General features: G+C 42.4%; 1 protein-coding gene across 2 annotated transcripts in view; it reads left to right on the top strand.

Moving 5' to 3' along the window:
• Cntnap2 (contactin associated protein 2) overlaps nucleotides 1-21,251 on the top strand; it is a 1,898,113-nt gene that overhangs the window by 1,446,078 nt on the left and 430,784 nt on the right. For both annotated transcript variants that reach the window (XM_048786770.1, XM_015493731.2), the window contains one exon: nucleotides 19,115-19,271. In XM_048786770.1, the coding sequence (XP_048642727.1) occupies nucleotides 19,115-19,271 (157 nt within the window). The remainder of the gene's footprint in view (nucleotides 1-19,114; nucleotides 19,272-21,251) is intronic.

The raw sequence follows: 21,251 nt of genomic DNA, 5'->3' as shown, positions 1-21,251 counted from the left end.
GCTGAGAGAAGTGTCATGTTTACCTCCCTGGAAAGGGCACTTTAATCAAAAGACTGATGGCAAGAGGAGCTTTGAATTTGTTGTTCTGTTTCTCCCGCATCTGCATGAAATCACGTCTTTGAAACTGTATATTATTGAGATGAGTGGTAATGGGGGGAGGACTGTGATCCAAAGTAAAAGGAGGATATAGCGTAGAAAAATGCTTTTCCCGCTCTAACACCCTTTGAGGTCATCACAAGGAGGAGGGGCCTACGCCCCATGAGAGATGTGTGGCAATGTGGGGTCTCCCCTCTGCTAGACATGGATCCTTGCACCTTTCCTTCGGTGGGTCAGGACAGCACAGGAAAAGCCAAAGCCTGTTATTGAAACACAGTGTGAAAAAGTGAGATCTCAATGCATAAAAAGCTGATGGTAAGGTCTGGTGCCCCCGCATTCCTCTCCCTAATGGGCTAAGTCTCCCCTCTGCAACTCCAGCGCTCACCCTGGCCCTCTCAGCTCCACCAAGAAGGATGCTCTGGAAAATGCTCTGCTCTTCCCTGGGTACCAGGATTGGATCTCACACCTTCTCTAGGCCTTCATTCACCATGGCCAGGCATCCAAGCTCCATGACAGACGGGGCTAGACATGGGCAAAGGAAATGGGGACAATGTTTTGTGCATGACAATCCTCAGTGGCTCAGGTAGCAATGTGGATAGGCATGGATTAGTAACTAAGACCCTAAATTCTAACAGCAACAACAACAAAAAAAAAGAACCAGGTTTGGGTGGGAGGATCATGACTATTGTAAGCATTTGGGCTGGTTTGAGACAGTCAAGTGGGGGTGCCAAATAAACAGCTGGACACATAAGTCTGGGTTGATTAATTAATTAATTAATTTAGCAGTGCTAGGAAGGAACCCAGGGCCTCAGGCATGCTAGGCAGGTGTTGTGTCACTGAGCTGCAGCCCTGGCCAGAAAGCTGGATTAATTTTATAAATGAGGATATGTGGCTGTTGAAGGGCTGGGGATGAGATTGCACCCCAAACATAAGAGGGAGCAGAGAAAGAGCGACAAGAGGGAATGCCTTCAAGAACACAACATTTAACTTCTTAATAGAAAAGAGTCAAGACTGCCAGGAGACAGAAATAGAAACCAGACATGGAGGAGGAATGAGGACCAGGTCTCATGACACAGCTTAAGTGGTAGGACCCTTGGAAGGCAAGAGCAGAACAGCAACACCGTCGAGCATACAAGGCTGCTGAGGGTGTGGCAGATGGGCAACTGGAAAGGGCCCTTGGTTGTGGTTCAGTGGAGGATGGAGTGACCTCAGCAAGAGCTGTTTTCATAAAGAGGTTGGAGAGTCTGCTCCACGTACTGGTGATCAAGAAGCAAACAGGAGGTAACAGAATAAAAATATCCTGGATACTATCAACAACTCTTGCAAGAATCTTTGTTTTTCAGGGCTGGAAACAGGTTGGTGGCTGGAAGGTGACAGGGGCCTTGAAGGAATGGAGATTAGTTTGCTTATTTGCTGGTTTTATCTAATAGATCACCAGCCTTAAGTGCCAGTGAGAAGAACCCCTAGAAAAAAGAAAGAAGGAAGGAGAGAAGTTGGGGAAATGGTGGAACCTCAGCATAATACCAGGAAGTGACCAAAGGGGAAAATTTGCTCAAGCAGACAGGTGAGGATGGCATTTGTAAGGACAAGTTTTTGTGTTTGCTAGCAGAAAGCTGTGTCTCTCTAGTGTCCTGTGTCCCTGTGAATTACAAAGTGGGGTCAGTCGTCAGAGAATGAGCAGGAAGTTCTTAAGTCACAAACAGAAAGAAATGCATGTTTCGGCAAAGGGCAGAATCTCCAGGCAGGCTTGGATTGAGGTCCCTGTGGTACCCACCAAGAGCAGAGAGCCACTGAATTATCAGGAATATAGGGCTGACATTCAGCTGGGAGGGAGGAGGGCAGACGCCTTGGCAGGTGTGTGATGAAGTTACGGGATTGGGTTCATGCAGCCAGTTGACAAATACGTGCAGAATTTCCACTGTGAACATTAGTAGCTGCAGAGAAGGGAAAAGTCCGGGGAGGTGGCCCCTGACCTCTATGCGCTCGCCTAGAAAGAAGCTGACATTTCAGCAGGCAACAGTGATGCACCATGACAAGGTCCTCACATGCAGGGCAGGTGTCCCACAAACATTTGTGTGAAAATGGTCTGCAGTGAGACTCCGAGGAACCGGGAGTAGGGAAATAGTGTGTGAAAGGGAAAGCAGGAGTAAATGGCTAAGCGAAGGAGAAGGCCGATTCCCATAGTGGGAGGTGGTGGGAGGAATGTTGCTACAGAATGAGAAACCAGCACAAGCCAGGACGCTGCAGAACAACCCCATGAGGCCACTTCTGAGCGTATCAACAGAAAAACAGAATCATGAAATACTAAGGCCAGAAAGGGCCACCAAAGTCCATGCCCCCACGTTACATAGCAAGAAAGAGCCCAAGAGAAGAAGAAATGGAACAGTTAGGAAATAATGGGATAGACCAGAACCCGGCTCTCCTGGCTCAGGTTTCAGTATTCATCTCCCCCAAATATCTCCATTTTGCAGCCAAATCCTCACTGGCTGAAACCGTAGGGTCTGGGATGTTGTACAGGAGGGACTGCATTCTCTGGGCTCCACTCAACAAGCAGCCAGCATCAGAATCAGCTGCCTCAGAGGAAGGGATGCTCAGCCTCCGCCTCCACAACCACAGGTGGAGGACAGAGGGACCCAGCAGGGGTCTCTAGGGCTGTCACCATTCCCCCTGCAGATGTGTAAGATTTAGGTTATGCAGGATTTACCATTTGTAGAATTTTGTTAGGAGATATAACTGCCAACCTAGCAGAACCAGAGCGGAGGCAGGCAGATGTCCACAGGAGAGGCAGGCACCTGGGTCAGCCTCTGAACAAAATCCTTGCTTCACCCCTTCTCATGGAACATGCCTCAGAAGTCTCCCAAGATCCTGTCAAAAGATATCAGCCTTGGTTGTGCTGTGCCTTAACCCAAAAGTATAGGAACAAAGGATAGGACACAGGAACTCCAATGTTCCCCAAAGCAAATTTTCTTGTAAAATAAAGGTTTAATAGAAAACAATTTGTCTCCACAAATATATTCAGCAATCTCTTGTTTTTTTGTTTGCTGATTTGTTTAAGATTTGTCTGCCCTGGTAAATCTAATAGATTGCATACAGTTTTAAATTTATTTCTTGTTTCAGTAAAACTGTCTTTCCTCTGGTCTAAATTCTCAACATTGATGTAACTGCACAGCATGACACATAGACCCGGTGTAGACAGTTCTGCTGAACTTGAATGGCCACTCACTGTTCCCTACACCAGGTCACCCAGAATACAGAGGGCTTGTGGCTACTTATCAAATGGTAACTTGCCCAGTCTGGCATGCAGACCACAGGTTCCAACTTGCCCATTCAAGTTAACCTGTACCACTGTATCTTGTGAGTGAACTGTCAAAACAGGCTTTGATGTACCTTTTTTTTATTTTTTAAAGGAAATATAAGATACAAGTAGATTATGACATTTTCCAAAAAGCCAGATTCAGAAAAATTAAAATTTGATGGGCTGGGGATATAGCTCAGTTGGCAGAGTGCTTGCCTTGCATGCACAAGGCCCTGGGTTCAAACCTTGGTACCTCAAACACACACACACACACACACACACACACACACACACCAAAAAAAAATACATGAAGTCAGAATAATTAAAATTTGATTCTGGCACTGCTAAGAAGAAGGATATCCATCAATATGCCTAATCAAGGGATGATACAGGGGTACAAATAAGACCCCTGCTGAAGCGAAGGTAAATCCCATCATGACCACCAACATGGACTTGGCAAGCCGTGATCAGAGGTGGATGCGTGAGCTGTGAGTTTCACGGAGACAAATTGCTGCAATTCTTGGCTCAGTGGAGGCCAGGTGGTATTGATTAGATGTGATCAAGTTGCCTTGTGTGAAAACCGCTTTCAATGGATAGCATGCAAAAAGAAAGGAAAAAAAAAAAGCAAAAGTTAAAAAAGCAAACAAAACCAAACCCCAAACACTAGAATTCAGAATGTGTGTATGATTTTTCTTCTTGTTGTTGTTTGTTTGGTTGTTTTTATTTTTTACTTGTCTGGATGGGATGGACAGGAAAAAAAAAAAGAAGTAGAAACCAAAACTTGCATTCGTGAATTTGAAAACTATTTACCAGGCACAGCCTGTGGACAATGACATTTATCAGAAACCAAAAGCAAAGCTTTGCCTCTCCGGGATCTTAAGCTCTAGTGGGAGGAGACACAGTAAATAATAAGCAGAAGAGTTTGTAACAAACCAGGCAATGATCATTGCAAATGGCTGAAGAATGCAGGGTAGGACCTGGTGGGGAGGAAGCCTGCTGTGTCAGGAAGGTCACTGACAGGGCCACCTTCAAGAGATGGCATTGCAGCAGCATCCAAGGAAGCAGAGGGAGAAGTCCTTGTGGGAACTAGGAGAAGAGGATCCCAACAGAAAAACAGCAACTATTGTTCTCAAGTGGTAAAGTGCTTGGACACATGAGGAACAGCTGGGTGGACAGGGAGTGTGGGAGAGCCTGGGCACAAGCCCTGAGCCAGGAAAGAGGTCACTAGAAACAAGTATACTCTTCCCCCCCACACACACAAAGACTTGTTATTTTCTTTTTATGTTAGCCATTCTGATTCATGGGAAATAGTATTACATCATGGCTTTGAGTTTCAGGTTTCTAATGATGAATATTGTTGAGCATTTTTTTATGTGCTGTTGGTTATTTATCTTTGGAGAACCATGTTAACCTTTTGATAGTTTTTAATTGAATTGTCTTTTGCTACAGTGTTCTTTGTCCTTGTCACACTCATCTCCAGATTTTTTTTATTTAATTGAATTAATTTTTTAAATACAACAGCAGAATGCATTACAATTCTTATAGGGAAGAAGGGTGGGAGGAAAAGGGAGGGGGCAGGGGATTAGCTAGGATGGTGGAATGTGATGGACATCATTATCCAAAGTACATATATGAAGACTCGAACTGGGTGTCAACATACTTTATATACAAACAGAGATATGAAAAATTGTGGTATATATGTGTAATAAGAATTGTAATGCAAAAAAATAGCACATGTATAAAGACATGAATTGGCATGAACATACTTTATTTACAAAGAAGAGTATTCTTAACACCAAGTGGAGCAGTAGACCCAGTTCTGATAAAGAGGAATGATTAGAATCAGAGAGGCAGGTTGGGTAAGTTTAGTAGTTGGCTTCCCAATAGCCACCTTGATAAAGTTATTCACCCAAAGCTCTAAGGTAATAAAAACTAAAAAGCACATCTGAATATCATGTAATTTGTTACTTTCATTAAAGTCAGACTGAAATCAGTTGCCTTGCCTGAAGAAAAGCACAACTAATTGACGTGAGGTGAATGGCTTTGAGGACTCTCAATTAATATCAGCAGGTTAATCAACAGGCCAACGAAACAGTTTCAGTTTTAAACATACAAGGGAAATTTTACTCTGTGTTTTAGTGTGCAATTCTTTTCTTTTCAGGGGGGAAAATATGGGCTAATTTTAGTGGTTTCACTGTTTAAATAATTGTCCCTTTTACCCACTTGAAAAATCTGCCACTTATCCTTGCTACTGAACATCTCATCATCTCCCTGTGCTTCTGTGAGCGAGGAGGACTTCGAATTTATGCCACTTTTATTAACTGCTTGTGCTATGGAAAGAGACACTAGCATTTTTGTCTCCTGGGGGAAAGACAGAGGGTGGCTGCCCCCACTGAGCAGCAGGCGTGATAAGTGACCTCAGGCTTTGTGTTACATAAGCAGCAGCGTCTTGCTCTGCTTTGAAGGACAGATGCACTTTCTCAGATAGTAACACAAGGCTGCTTGAGAGCACCAAGTTTGATAGGATTAAGGTCAAGACCATTTTACTGTCATCAGGGTTCTGGGTTAACTTTTGCTCAATTTGTTGAAGAGTAGAAATGAAGGGATCCATTTAAAGTGCTTCACATTAGGGATCATCCTCCCCTTTGATGCTTTCCAGGACCCCTCATCATGTCTTCAACAGAGGGGTTGAAATAACAGCTCACGCTGGAGATTTTCAAGCGTGGTTCAGGTTTCAGCGAGTTAGAAAGATCAGGAGTCCTAGGAGTTGGTAGTTGCAATTGGTACCGTAAGAGATGTAGTTATTGACCAATATTGGCCCAATCATCGCAGCCTTGATCTTTTCATAGTCATTAATTCCTTTTACTTTTGATTACAAACATGTTTCGAGCCCCACCGTCTTGCAGAATCCACACTTCCTTCCTGCGCATCACTTGGTTCTTACACCAGGGGGGCTTTTCTGTCTTGAGCATTCACATTTCTTTCCTAACATCCTCATCTCCCTGACCTCTTGAAATTTTATTTCAAACGGATCCCCTGATCCTCAGATCAAGTGGTGCTTGTCAAGCTTTCCCCTCCCCCTTTCTGGAACATTCAGCCCTTGCTTCCCTGCTCTCTGCCTAGGACTGTGCAGAGGGTTGGCCCAGTGCCTAGCTGTAGGGAGACAGCAGGTAAACCCGTGCAGAACAGTGCAGGGGCACGGCCATGACGCTCTGCCCCAAGGGCAGCTCAACACGGGAGGCAGGGACACAGAATTCCCTGGGAATGATAAAGAACAATGTCAGGGAATCAGATGACTCTTCCTCTTCCTCCACCTGGCAGCGGCCTTTCTTAAGGCCCATTTCCACACCTCTGTGTCAGAGGGCTCCTCTGCCCAGGTGCTATTGGCATAGCAGATGGGATAGTTATTTGCTGTTCCAGCCTGTTGCAAACACTGCAGGTCAGCATCCCTGACCCTGGACACTAAATACCAGTTGCACCTTACAAATGCTTCCAGATCGTACCCGAGGAGGTAGAACCAGCCACTCACCCCAGGACCCATTATCACCTCAAATTCACCTTCTATAAAACTAAACTGAATATCTTTCCCCTAAACCAACACTCTCCTCTGAATCTGAAAATTCTTTCAAAATGTTCCTGTGTCTAACCTGAAAACCAAGGGGGCACAACTAGCTGACCTAGCTGGTCACCAAATCCCAATGATGTCCTTTGAGAGTACCTTTTACCTCTGCTGTAGCACAGAACCTGCCATGGACATGTCACTCCAGGTCTCCATCACCTCCTTTGTAGTCTCTTTCCGGTCTTTTCCCCATGGCCCCTCCTAAAGCATCCCACTCTCCGTGCCTCTGGCTGCTTTAAAACCCACAGCAACAGGCTTCTATAGGAACAAGGGCAAAGTGATATCATGAAAACCCTCCCCCATAAATACTTTTTTAACTTTAAAAATGAACAAAAATATTTTTAAATATTTTTAAATACTTTTAAATGAAAAAGAGAGAGAGAGAGAGAGCTTGAAAGCAAGAGAGAGAGAGAGAGAGAGAGCGAGAGAGCTCTTTAGAGAGGTCAAGTGAAGGGAAACCGTGAAGCTAGGTCCTGAATGAGTGCCAAGCCAGATGCTACTGCTGGCCCCTGCAACCTGCCGCTCCCATGCTCCTGACCCATGGAGAAGGGTTTGTGCTACACGATGAACTATATCCAATCTCCTTTTATGAAAAATAAAATCCAAGAGGCTAGACTTTTAGTGAGAAACAAAATGAAATAAATTGAAAAGTCAAAACCCACTATACCCAAGAAGACAGCATAGGAATTTTGACCATCTGAACTTGTGCTCAAGGTAAAGAGAAAAACAAATTATCCCTTGAAGTTTCATTAAAAAGCCAGATCTAATGTATGTTTACAGCATAATTTCATACTAACTTGGATGGTTGAAAACAATTTAAGCTGAAAATATATTTTAAAGAGGTCCCAGGTTAGCAATATCTACAGGTATCTGATAAAAGCAAAAGCAAAATATCTGAGAGGGACATACCTTCATTTGCACCTCAAAGAATTCTCATAGATATATTTCCAAGGAATATGACCTCAGGGAAAAACTAATCATGAAATGTGTGGGGAAGCCAGATACCATGTTTGTGAATCAACAGAAATAGCTAATAGCGTTTGTAATCCTGCAAAAACCCCAGATATTAAAATTATTGGATCAGAATGTTTTCTTAGGGAAAAAAAAAGGAAATCGAAGATATGATTAAGGAAGACGTTATCAAATATAGTGGCATTTGAAAAAGAAGCAAATAAAAGTTGTAGAAATAAAAAGTCATAGATAAAACTGAAAGTTTAATGGAAAAGTTAAATAGCAGTTTCTACCTAGCCAAAGTGAAGATACTGAAAGGGAGAAGAAATATGAAAGAATATCTCAAAAACCAGCCAGTGAGAAAAAGAGTGGAAAATATGGAGAGGCGATTCAGAGCAAGGAGATTAGATCAGAGGTATACAACCTGTCTCCAACTGGACCTTTGATAAGGAGGTGAGACTTCATAAATTTAGGGCACATGGTTAAGAACAAACCATGACAAAAGAAAACATGCAAATTAAGATGGAGACGCAGATTAATAGATCACAGTGGATCAAAACAAGAAAGAAACTCCCCTGCTAGACAGAAAATAACCTATAGAAGAGTGGCAATTAAACTGACCATAAAGGTCTTGATAATAGAAATATAACAGCATTAGAATTATGTTTTTAAAATTTTTTGAGAAAAAAATCAATTTTATATATTCCACCCATAAAAATAATATCTTTAAATAAAGTCATTTTTAGACGATAAAGTATTTACAGTACCACTATTCACAATAACCAAGACATGGAAACAGACCAAGTGCCCGTCAATGAATGAATGAACAAAGGTCATATATACATATACAAGTGACCACTATTCAGCCTTTAGCAAGAAGGAAATTCTGTCATTTCAGCAACATGGGCAAACCTGGAGGACGTTATATTCAGTGAAATAAACAGGCATAGCAAGACAAATGCCACACCATCTCTCTTATATGTGCAATTTTAAAGAAGAGTTGAATGGTGGTTACGAGAGACTGGGTGGTTGGGATAGAGAAGATGTTGGTCAAATGATACAAAATTTCAGTTAGATAAGAGGAATAAGTTCAAGAGATGGGGTTTTCAACACAGTGAAGGTTGTTAATAACAATGCTGTGTTTTAAAAATCACCAAGAGTACATTAGCTTGCTCAATTTATTCATTCCATATTATACATATTTCAAAATGTCATATTGCACAAGAGAAAATTTTTACTCATCAGTTAAAAGTTAAACATTTAAAAAGATATTGAGGATCCTAGAGTACATTCAAAGTAGAAAAATGAAATAAATATGAAGGTAGGAAAAATGAACTAGAGATCAAACATTTGGTAAGATTGCAAAATTGATTCTTTGAAGAGTCTGATAAAATTAATAAACTTGGAACTAGATTAGTCAGACAAAAGAGATAAAGAAGAGTAGAAATAAAAACAACAGCACAAGTGCAGCTGTTGACCAGTATATTTAAATATTAAGATGCAGTTGACAAGTTCATTTAAAAACAATGTATAAATGGATACAACAAATAGTTAAGAATATAAACATACATAAATGGATATAAGAATGATCTTAAAACAAAGATTAAATTATGTAAGCCTCAGACAGTTTACCAAATAATTGAAAGCTTATTCAGTCCCCCATCCATTCTTTGAGGCCATGTTAATTTGATACCATAAATAATGATGAGTCCAACAAAAGAAAAATCATAGGTCAATGCTACTCATGAACACAGTGGCAACAATCCCAAACAAATAGCAAAACAAATCTAACAATATACTTTGTGTGTGTGTGTGTGTGTGTGAAGATTTATCACAACATAGTGAGTTTTTAAATTACACTATCATTAGAAAAATCTAGAAATGCTAAAAGGAAAAAAATATATAATTTTGCTGGGTGCAGTGGCATATGCCTGTAATCCCAGTGCTTGGGAGGCTGAGATAGGTGGATCCATCACAAGTTCAAAGCCAGCCTCAGCAACAGTGAGGCACTAAACAACTGGGTGAGACCCTGTCTCTAAATAAAATACAAAATAGGGCTGGGGATGTGGCTCAGTGGTTGAGTGCCTCTGAGTTCAATCCCTGGTACCAAAAAAAAAAAAAAAGAAAATTATAACTTCAATAAGAGCAGACCAACCCTTGAACAAAATTCACTATCAATTCATATTTTCAAAAGTCTCAGCAGATGATAGATGGAAGTGAACTGCCTTAAACATGAAGATGAACTATTTTTAAACGGCAGCAACATCACTACTTATAACTCAACATTAAAAGAACTTTCCTTGAGATTCAGAAGCGCATAAAGACCCTCATGGACAAATGAGTTTAGCAATGCACAGTGGATACAAGTCACTGCGTTTGGACAGGAAAAAAAGTCTGAGTGGAAAGATATTGGAAAGGAAGAAGCAAGCTGTCTGTAAAAGAATTTAGAGAAACAAAAATAATCAAAGAAACAACCCCTTGCAGTTCCATCCCATCACTATGGTATTAGAATTGGTCACCTTTGCTCCCAGGGACCGTGGTACAAAGAAACCAACCATGGTTCCCAGGGAGTAGCAGTGCCAGTGACCTCAGCAGGGATTAAAGTCAAGGGCACCTGGAGTGTGTCGGCCTATTCTACTCTTTAATACTGCTCAGAGCTACAAACTCATCAAATCTGTCACTCCAATTCCATTTCAAATTAATAAAATCTAATTCATTTGAATTGGATTCAAACTGACTTGATTCAACTGAATCAAATTTTGCTCAGTGGAATTAGTCCTTGATTGAAATCTATTAAGTTCAATTCAATAAAATAAATTTAAATATTATGCAGCGAAATTAATTTTTAATTATTAACATTTTGATTCAGGTCCTTTTTAATCTGAACTTTACTTCTACATTTCTAAATTTGGCCCATACTCAAATCAATAGGATATAGGAGAATCCAGTGTAATTCTGAAAGATACAACCCGAAGCTAATCAACTGCATTCATTGCTATTCATCCCTAATCAGATGAGTTTCAAGACATTCAATCACAGAAACATGAAACGTTCACCTTAACTATGAAATTGGTTGTTTACATTAGAAATTCAAAATTATGAGTTTTTCCCATCCTCACATCACTATCTGCAGCACAAATTCCGCAGGACTTTTGGGGATTCATTTTTTATTTGGTTTTATATGAACATAGGACAACATAGAATTAGATGACTGGGAAATGAACTTAATGAGTTGATTTCTCAAAAAATTATAGGTAGTTTGAGAGAACTGTCTTTTGCGTCTAAGAGAATGCCAAGATGTATGATTTTTAATTTTCTTTCTAAAATCCTTAATTTAAATATTAAAAAAAAACAGGCATTTGGACTCAGGATCACGGTTATGAAATTGCAAAAAGAAAAGAGTTACATGATTATATTATTCAGAAGAAAGCTGATAATTAAATGGAGATATTTCTATACTAAGCCTCACTGTCACCTCTTCATGTCCTACCTAGTAAACAGGGTCCTCGGTAGGTAGCTCAATGGGATCCAGGCACTGACCCAAAGAAAGGGAGTCAGTTTCTCTGCATATGCTCCCAAGTGTGCAGTGAGCTAAATCCATCACTGTCCTCTCCCCAGGTCAACATGTGACAGCCCTGTCTGATGACAGGATCAGTTCTCAAGTTTTCCTTTTTTAAAGCGGGTATGGGGGTACCGGGGATTTAACTCAGAGGCACTCAACCACTGAGCCACATCTCCAGCCTTCTTTTGTGTTGTATTTAGAGACAGGGTCTCACTCAGTTGCTTAGTGCCTTGCTGTTGCAGAGCTTGGCTTTGAACTCACAATCCTCTGGCCTCAGCCTCCCAAGCTGCTGGGATTTCAGGTATGTGCCACTGCTCAAGGTTTCCTTTTGAGATTCTTATTCCAATGACTTTTTGGTCTATAGATCAGGGGGTCTATGTTGTTTATAGGCATCTTAGGTACATTGTAAATCTTCTATTACTCCTATTTCATCTTAAGTTAAAAAAAAATACAGAAGTTGTCTTTTGTGGCTTCACCTCCCAGCCCTCATGCTGCTATGGGAATCTGAGCCTGGGCTCCATGGTCCAGTTCTTAGACACAATTGTACTAACTCCATTCTACCAGTTAAAGGGGAGAGGCTGTCTCTATTTTAAAGTCAGAGAGCTCCAGGACTACTGGCTTATCCCCTCTTCCTATACCTGGGGCCAGAGGAGGCTGTCCCCTTTGGCTTTACGTCCCTGGATCCCTGACTGTGCACTGCCCACTCTGAAGGGGCAGGGAATTCCTGCCTGCTGTATCATCCCAACCACAAACATCAGGTTAACCGGAGAAAACGGAGAAGCTGCAGCACTTTGAGTTTTCCCTCTGTTCCGGCCAGGCTGGAGCTCTCTGCCTGCCTTCTTCTCTAGATCATTTGTATTAGGAAGGTTTTCACAGGTGTTGGGATATTCTGCACATCCGATCTAGAACTATCATTAAGGTCGTCTTTGCTTAGTAAGCATATTGTCATCACACCTTGATAGGAATTGTTGTAATCCCATCAAAAGGGCAGCTGAGACACACCGATGACCTGGAAGAAGAGCAATGCAGCAGGGCAGGCATAACAATGGAAGGCAGAGGAAGTGGGCAATTGTCCAGAGCCACTTAGGGGGACCCTGTGTGAGATCATAGATGCTCCATCTGTAACAACTGTTCCACAAGCTCTATGTATAAATGCCTTAACACCAGGTTGTAAACTTCAAAATTACACAATAAAATTAAGAGGGGGGGGGTTCCTATACCTTAGTGGACTTTGAGCATCTAGAATGTTCCCCAAGAGCAGAATCACCTGGGATGATCTGCAAAGGAGCTGTCCACAGGGGCACTGAGCATCCAGGCACCAGTGTGTCTCTGCTGCCAGTCGTACTTATGTTTGCTCTGCTAAAAAAAATACCCTGTGATTCTCTGACAGAGTATGCAGTTAAACGGTAATAGGAGATATAATAAAACTAGGTTTCATCAAGCTAAAAAATTGCTTCTAAGTTTTCATTTTGGAGACTATAAACCCTTGCGGTATTGTCTTTAATATCTTGTAGAAGTAGGTAATGGAAGTCATTAAGTGTGGCAGTGACCGTCCAGGGTCTCATGTTAGAGTGACTAGGATAATAGTTACTTAAGCAGCCTATTCAGTTACTTTGTGTGGCCTGGAAATTCCAAAGAACACATTCTGAAAAGCCCACATCTGAACCATATTTTCAAGAGGTCTCCTTGCCTTTGTCCCATGCTTCTGGAACAGTAATTGGCAAAAATAAGAGAGATCCATTGGTTTCTTTAGGTCTTGGAGAACATGTATCCTCTTTTCCTTTTCCCTTTCCTAGTTTAATCATCCAAACCCTAATAAATGCTTCACCTTAATAAAGCTTGATCTGAAGTGAGTCTAACAGTGTAGTGATTACATTTAATTCAGCCCATATTGGGCTATTTTAATTCAATATGCCCCATTTTGATACTTTAGCTTCTAGCTATGAGAATGTGGTTCATCATTATCTCATTTCATCATACTTGATTACAACTACTTTATATTGTTAACTAAAATCTTCATATTAAAGTTAAAGAAGTTCTTGAACTCTTAGACAAATAATTAGTTCTTTTCTCATCACTTCTTATTCTTGTCTTTTATAGTCTTTCCATCTTTATTGCTTTAATGGCAATAAGCAGTTATTGCAGTTATTTGCATTATTGCATTTATTGCATTATTCCCTTTACAGGTAAATAATGATTTGTAGAGTAACAAGTAGCACTTCGTTAGCACAGCCCTGGAGAAAGGCAATTGTTTGCTCAAAGCAAATTGAACCATTTTCCTCCTGAATATAAAATATTAATAAATAATGCTAATTAATAAAATTCATAATTATTTTTCGTTATAGTGATTTAACTGAATAATCCAGTGCTAATAACCAATGGTACAATTTGCTTTTCCCCTGGAATATTTCGTATTGGCATTCTTCCATTCATGGCAGATAAGAAAGTTGTGGGCTTTGTGCTGCACCTGACTGGTTTTCATGAGAAGAACAAAAATTCTGCATCAGTCTAACTGGGAGCATTAGTTACATGAGGACTAAAGTACTATGTGAGAGAAATACAGGGGGTGGGAGAAGGAGCTGAGAAACCAGGCCACTCTTATCCAGTCACTGGCGTGTCACCTCTTCACCATCGACAGAGGAAATGTCATCGCAGATCTTCCCCCTGGTGTCTAACAAGAGCCCATGCCTACAGTGAACTGAGGGTCTGCAGTGCAACTTAGCAGACCCTGGGCCCTGTGCTGGGGGCTCCTGCTGGGCACAAGCTGCCCAGACAACTTCAAAGTGAGGCTTTCTCTCCAGGGCTGGGTGCTTCCTGAAGTGCTGTTGGGAACTAGCTGTCTCTCATCTGCATTTGCCATGGTCTCATCCTAAAAGTGATGCTGATTATTGTCTTGCCCCTTTGACTGACATTGTTCTGATTTTTACCAAGAATATAGATCCATGTGAGCTTCTTTAGTTCATGCAAATCACTGTCACTGACTATAATGGAGATATGTTTTGCCAATAGCAAACTGTTTCAGTAGCACAGGGGCAAATGCCAATTCTACCCTTTGTGTTTAACACTGGCTAATTTGGTTAAATCACTATAACTAAAATTAATTTTTAATTTGGTGTATATTTTATATTCAGGAAGAGGAGAACAGTTCAATTTACTTGGAGCGAAGAACCTCTTTACTCCAGAGCTGTGCTAATGAAGTGCTGTTTGTTGCTTTACAAATTATTATTTACCTGTTAATTGGCTTTGGAGAAAAGCAGTTTAAAGCAATAACAATTGAAAGACTTTAAAAGACTAGAATAAGAAGTGACAAGAAAAGAAACATGTTTTAGGTGCCTCCAATCACTCAGTGAAAGGAAATTGAGACACTGAGATACATACTCTTCCATTAACTCCAGTTTTACCTGTGTCTGGTCTGTTTCTTTCCTTCTCCTAAGTGTGTTACAGTTTCCAAAAAACAATGATATTAACCAAACTTTCCTTTGGAATAAAGCATTTAGAGTTAGGTCAACCTGAAAAGATGCAATAAGCCAGGTGTGGTGGTACACACCTGTAATCCCAGCAACTCAGAAGCTTGAGGCAGGAGGTTCACAAGTTCAAAGCCAGCAACTTAGTAAGACCCTAAACAACTTAGTGAGACCCTGTCCTAAGATTAAAAAAATGAAAATAAAAAAGGGATGGGGATGTGGCTCAGTGGATAAGTACCCCTGGGTTCAATCCCTGGTAGGCAATAAATAAATACATAAATAGATCTGATAACCAACCTGGTGGTGTTTCTGTGTCATGGGGTCAAGTTGAGGTCTGGTAGGCCTGATGAGCCTTCTGCCAGATCAGCCTGGACTTTCACCTTGTTCTTTCCTGTAACAAGGCCAGAGGTGGATCCCACATGAACCTGGAGTAGTTCTGGGGCCAAATCACCCAGACATCTCTGGGGATGGCTCACACTAGACAGTTGCCATAAGTGGTATTTTTCAAGCCTTAATTTTTGAAACTCTGAAATCAAAAGTGTATTATTAGTCATGTTTTCAATACTGGGAAGCATAAAACATTGGGTGTTTTGCCCTTTACCCTGACAGAGAAAGGAGAAACAAAATAATAAATGTGGGAAGCAAACACAAGCCCCCCCAGGTGCTGGGAAAGGCCCAGATGGGCAGCAGACATGGCTTCAAAGTAGACCTTATCTCAGAGAGCTGGCTTATTTATCTCTGGAATAGAATACGGAAATCTCCCTCTTTACTGTTTATCAGATCAAGTCCAGTATGTCTTCTGAAATTCTAGAAAGGCTCATTCCAAGGAAAAAGAGTCAGTTTTTCCAATTAAGTGAAATCTAGCAATTTCTCTCCACCAGGAGAATACATGGACAACGCATTTCCAGGATGGGAACTTCCACCATCCCATCACACGGAGCATGATATTCCCCGTCCATTTTCAGTGACTTTAAATTGCCCACATTTTAACAAAATTGCTCTTGAAAGCTGCTGGGATACCAGAGAAGGTACCATGTCAGCTTTTACGTAGCTCCATTATGATCCACCCTTACTCTATTGTGTTATTTAGATGTTGTGATAGTTCAAGTAAGAATTCATGAGTGCAGGACTCTCCACATCTTTCTTCTGAGCACTCACAGACACAAGTGTGCACTTAGCATCTAGGGAGGAAGGTGAGTTAACATGATGGAATTCCAACCCAGAGGCCTGGAGATTTCAGTGGACTTGCCTCTTAGCCTCCCCGGCTGGCACTACCTCCACTGGAGTCCATTCTTTCCCAGCTTCCTCTGAGGGTGATCTGATCTCCGCATATGGCCTCTGGGTTCAGCCATGTTGTTATGTATGGCAGAATTTCCTTCCTTGTAGAAAATAACACTATTTTGGAAGAGAAATAATAAGATAGCAGTAGAGATAGGAAGAGAAAGCAAAATGCATACACATGAATTGCAGGATTCCACTTATAGCAGGTATCTAAAATAGTCAGATGGTGACACTAAGTCCCAGGAGCTGGGAAGAGAGGGGAATGAGCCATTACTAACCAAAGGGCACAGGGGCTTCAGTTCCCCAGGGTGGGTGGGCTCTAGAGTTGTTGGACCAGGCCACACCTGTAACAATACTGAACTGTGCACTTAGAAAGTTGGGAAGAGGGGAGAATCCATGCTAAGTACTCTTACCACAGTAAAATAAAATTGAAACAGCCCTCTGTTGTTGGGCCTCCTTGTCCCCCTTCTGTTCCTTTCTCAGCTGGCTCTCTCTGGGCTTTTCTTCCCCCATTTCACTGGCAACCCCTCTCAATAAAGTCTCCCTGGCCTCCTTGCTGTCACATAGAAGAAAACTTGTATATCCTCCTCTTAGTGGATTTTGCTATGAAATCTGGCAATGCTGGCCACTCCACTCTTTTGAAAATCCTTCCTTCGTTTTCCCTCCATTCACTGCCTTCTTCCTGGACTGGGGTCATCTCCTTCTGCGGCTTTTTGAAAGCTTTGTGATCTGAAAGATTCCAGCTGTATCTCTGCCACTCCCAATATTTTCTGGTTTGCCCTGATGGTTTCTGAAACAGAATTTTCCACTCAGAAAATGCTCCTGAGATACAGACACGAACAGTCAACTGTTGTATGCATCAAGTTCATCATCTTTTTCTAACATTCCCTAAACTCCTGACCTCCTTCCCTATTCCCCGCCCTTAGTCACTCAGGCCAGAAGCCGTGGACTAATCCACAATACCTTCTGCTCCCGCTCTGTCCAACCCCAATCTCCCAGCCTAGGTGCACCACCCAAATCTCTTGCTGTCTAGTTCTTTCTCTCTTTTTCCACGACTATTTATTATTTCTCTTCTGTGTTAACAAGGGGGCATCATATCTGGCCTCCCTTCCTCCATCCCACAGAAATCCATCTTTTCCCTTATTGTCAATCTTTTGAAACCCAAACTTGACCGTGATGATTCTCGGCTGCACCTCCTTTATGGCTTTCCATTGTTTTCAGTACAAAGTTCAAACTCTTTAAAATGGAGGAGAAATGGGCATTGAAAAGCTGGAATAGACCAGTGCCTCCCTGGACAGAGTCGTTGCTGTTGTTGCAGGCCGGCCCTCCTGGCTGGCCCTTACTGTGGCCGCTACCCTCCCTCAGCCTCTTCCACCCCAATGCACGTGCTCCGGCACATGTTCTGCACAGAGAACTTTCCCCCACGTCTTAACTCCCTGCCCCCTTTGCACAGACCCCTCACCTATCCTAGGTCCTTGCTCATCTGGGTAATGCCCATCTGCCTTCAGGACACAGTGTGTGGTCTCCTCTGAGACAGCTTCTTTTATGACCTCTCTTCCTTCCCTCTTCCATGTTCAGAATGCTTATTAAACTGTATTCCCAATCTGCATCTTCCTCCTCCACTGTTTGGCTGGGTTACTTTTATTTGGCACATAAAGGAAACCCAATAGATGTTTGAGATTTGGATGAATGAATGAACAAATGAGTGACTACTCGGCCAAATAATAAAGGAAAGTAATTAGGGGTTGGTTCCAGAACTCCTGCAGATGCCAAATCTGCAGATGCTCAATTAAAATAGGGCAATATTTGTGTATAACCTATGCATGGGCATCCTCTTGTGTATTTTAAGTTATCTGTAGATCATGTCTAAGATCTAGTACAGTACATTACTATGTAAATAATTTGTTATACTATATTGTTTCAGGAATGATGACAAGAATAAAGTCTAGGCATGTTTAGTACAGACAATTTTCTAAATTTTTTTAATTTAAAAAATATATATTAGAATCACAGATCGTTGATTCCAAGGGTAGAAACCTGTGAATACAAAGGTCAGATTGTATAGAGAGAGTTGTACAGTGTGTCACCCCCATGTACCTACTTTGGGTCAGAATTCTAGATTTGGAGATAATTGGCTGGGAGGTTAAATGAACTGCTTGAACTTTCTAGATGTGAGTTTTTTTATTCAGAAAATTAAGAGGCCAGCCAGGCTCAGTGGCGCATGCCTATAATCCCAGCAGCTTGGGAGGCCAAGGCAGGAGGATGGTGAGTTCAAGACCAGCCTCAGCAACTTAGCAAGGACCTAAGCAACTCAGGGAGACCCTGTCTCTAAATAAAATATATTTTTAAAGGGGTTGGCTAGGGATGTGGCTCAGTGATTAAGCATCCCTGGGTTCAATCCCCAGTATCGAAAAAGAGAGAGAGAGAGAGAGAGAAAGAGAGAGAGAGAGAGAGAAAAGAAAAGTAAGAGGCCAGACTTAGAAAAAGTGGAAGTCCACATTGGCTCTAATAGTCCCCCACCCCCAGGACTATCTACTCACAGAAAAGTCAGAGCAGCCATGAAGTCAGCTGTGTGTCACTGAACCGACTCCTGGCCCAGGTCCCTCCACCGTGGACTGGTCTCAGCTGAGCTAACAACTTAGGAATCCCACTCCTGTTGTAGAAGTTAGGACCAACACGTTTCTTTGGGGAAAGACGTCCACGTACCAGTGGCAAAGCTTGAGCTTACCGTTCCCTCGAATTCTTTTTTACTGAATGTACTTTTAAGAGGGTTGAGCACCTGGAGGAGGCAGTACTTCGCCCGTCTGAGCAGACCTGTTTCTCAACGTGCCTTCCCTCTTTTGCAGATGGGAGTCCCTACACGTGGTGGGTTGGCAAAGCCAACGAGAAGCACTACTACTGGGGGGGCTCGGAGCCTGGGATTCAGAAGTGTGCCTGTGGCATCGAGCGCAACTGCACGGACCCCAAGTACTACTGCAATTGTGACGCAGACTACAAACAGTGGTGAGTGCCATCCCGGGAGCCCGTACCTGCCCGCGCCACAGCCGCAGGTCAAACTAATTAGACAGGGGGAGAGTCGGAAAAGTGCTAAAATAATAGGATCATAGGGTGGAAAGGTTTGGAACTGCTGCAGTTGACAAATGTCAGGATGGTACTGAAAAATATAAAAGCAGAAAGAGGTCAGCGTGACAAGGGTACGCATTAGAAACAGGCTGACTCATAATTGATGTGTTCATCTTTTATTCAGAGCCATGTTGTTGGTGGTGATTCGCATTATAAAATGGGCTGTGGGACAGAACAGGGGCAGGCGGGGGCGGGAAGCCCAGGTGCCTACACGTGGAAGCTGGAAACCATCAACTCCCCAAGTGTGCTTTAGGTAACTGGACCAAGAAAACGAAAAATACAAACAACAAAGAGTGATGGGGGAAAAAAAACAAAAAAAGGGAGGGGGAAACGTTCCTTGCTGCCGTCTCCAACAAGTGCTTGCCCAGCGCCTTTCCCTTCCCACCTTGAATTGTTTATGACCCTGATACAAATCCATCCCAGAGAGGTCTGTTTTGGGTTGCCTTCACCCCTCTGCTGGCTGTGTCCTGCTTCACAGGGAATGGCTGGGCTGTGTCAATCATGGGTAAGGATAAAATCAGCTGTCATTCTCTGGAGAGAGAGAGAGAGAGAGAGAGAGAGAGAGAGAGAGCCCAGAAATTTAGGTGCCAGACTGCAAACCAGGGCACATCCCTGGTGCTACTTTCTGCAAGCATAGGGGGCTTGAACCCTGCTGTGGTCCTGCTGGGCACCTGGCACAGAGCAAAGCTCTGAACCTCCTCTTACCTCCAACCACACCTGTGGACTTACCCCAAGTTCAAGGGCAACTTACAAAACCAGTTCTTTCCACCAGTTGCTTAGAAACTAATCCTGAGAATGTAAAGTTGCTGGTTTTCAGGTAGGACATCTGTTTACTTCCCAAGACCTGTGCATTTTTTTTTTTTACATTGAAACAAATTACAAAAGCTCTTTATTACAGTAGCTTAGGGTCTGTGGGTCTGTGTGTAAAATATTTGTAAATAGCCATCCTCATACTTAAATTGTTTTTTTTTTATAAAGAGAGGACCATGATACTCAATTTTTGATTGTATTTGTTTGAAAGATCCATCTGCATACGTACACACTGTCACACGACACAGAGACTGGAAGTCAGGGAAGGAGAGGGCAGTGGCTCTGGGTTAGTCTATTATGCATTCAGTCGGTCATTCTCCCAATCAGTCATGTATTTAGAAAATATTGATTGAACACGTGTGTGCCAGGAATTCTTCCAGGCTCTGGGGATAAAACAGTGAATGTCATGAATAGGAATCCCTGCCCTGACTCACGTTCTTCTTGTCATTTTTCACCTGTTACACGTCATTAAACAAGCCTGACAGGCAGCTCTGGATTGGAGAGATCACAGAGACTCTGCCTGTTCCACTTTGGTTTCCTGGCCCTGCAGGAGTGTGATGCAGAGGTAGCCTCCTTAACTAGGAGAAGTGGCAACGCTGCCCCAGGGGGTTCCTCATCCAGGCGAGTGCCTACCACTGTTGAGTTCCTGCCACGGAGGACCACAGAGGTGTTCCAAGAACAGCAACGTCTAGTGCATGCACCCTAGCAAAAGCTGTCTTTATCAGGCACCATCTCAATGCAGGGATACAAAGATGGGCCTTGTGGATCATGAGATACCTAGAGACGGAGTGGACAGAGAGTCCAAGTAGGCCTACAATGAGACACCTAGAGATGGAGTGGAGGCATGTCCAGTGGCAGATTGAGGAATCATGGTGTGAGAAGATAGCTAATCTGGTCCACTCTGGAGATCTTAAGTGTGGGGCGCCAACCTGACGCGGGTGTCTAAATCTGGAAGGCACCATTAGCGGAAGGGCAGGGAAAGAATGTAGACTTCAGAGAAAGGAACTTGCCTCTGAAACATGAAACAGAATCCAGATCACAGAGCCAAAA

The sequence above is a fragment of the Marmota marmota genome, unplaced genomic scaffold, assembly GCF_001458135.2.
Source record: "Marmota marmota marmota unplaced genomic scaffold, marMar, whole genome shotgun sequence".
In the NCBI taxonomy this organism is placed as follows: Eukaryota; Metazoa; Chordata; class Mammalia; order Rodentia; family Sciuridae; genus Marmota; species Marmota marmota.
Note: the sequence above shows the minus strand (reverse complement) of the source record. Positions and strands in the feature narration are given on the sequence as shown.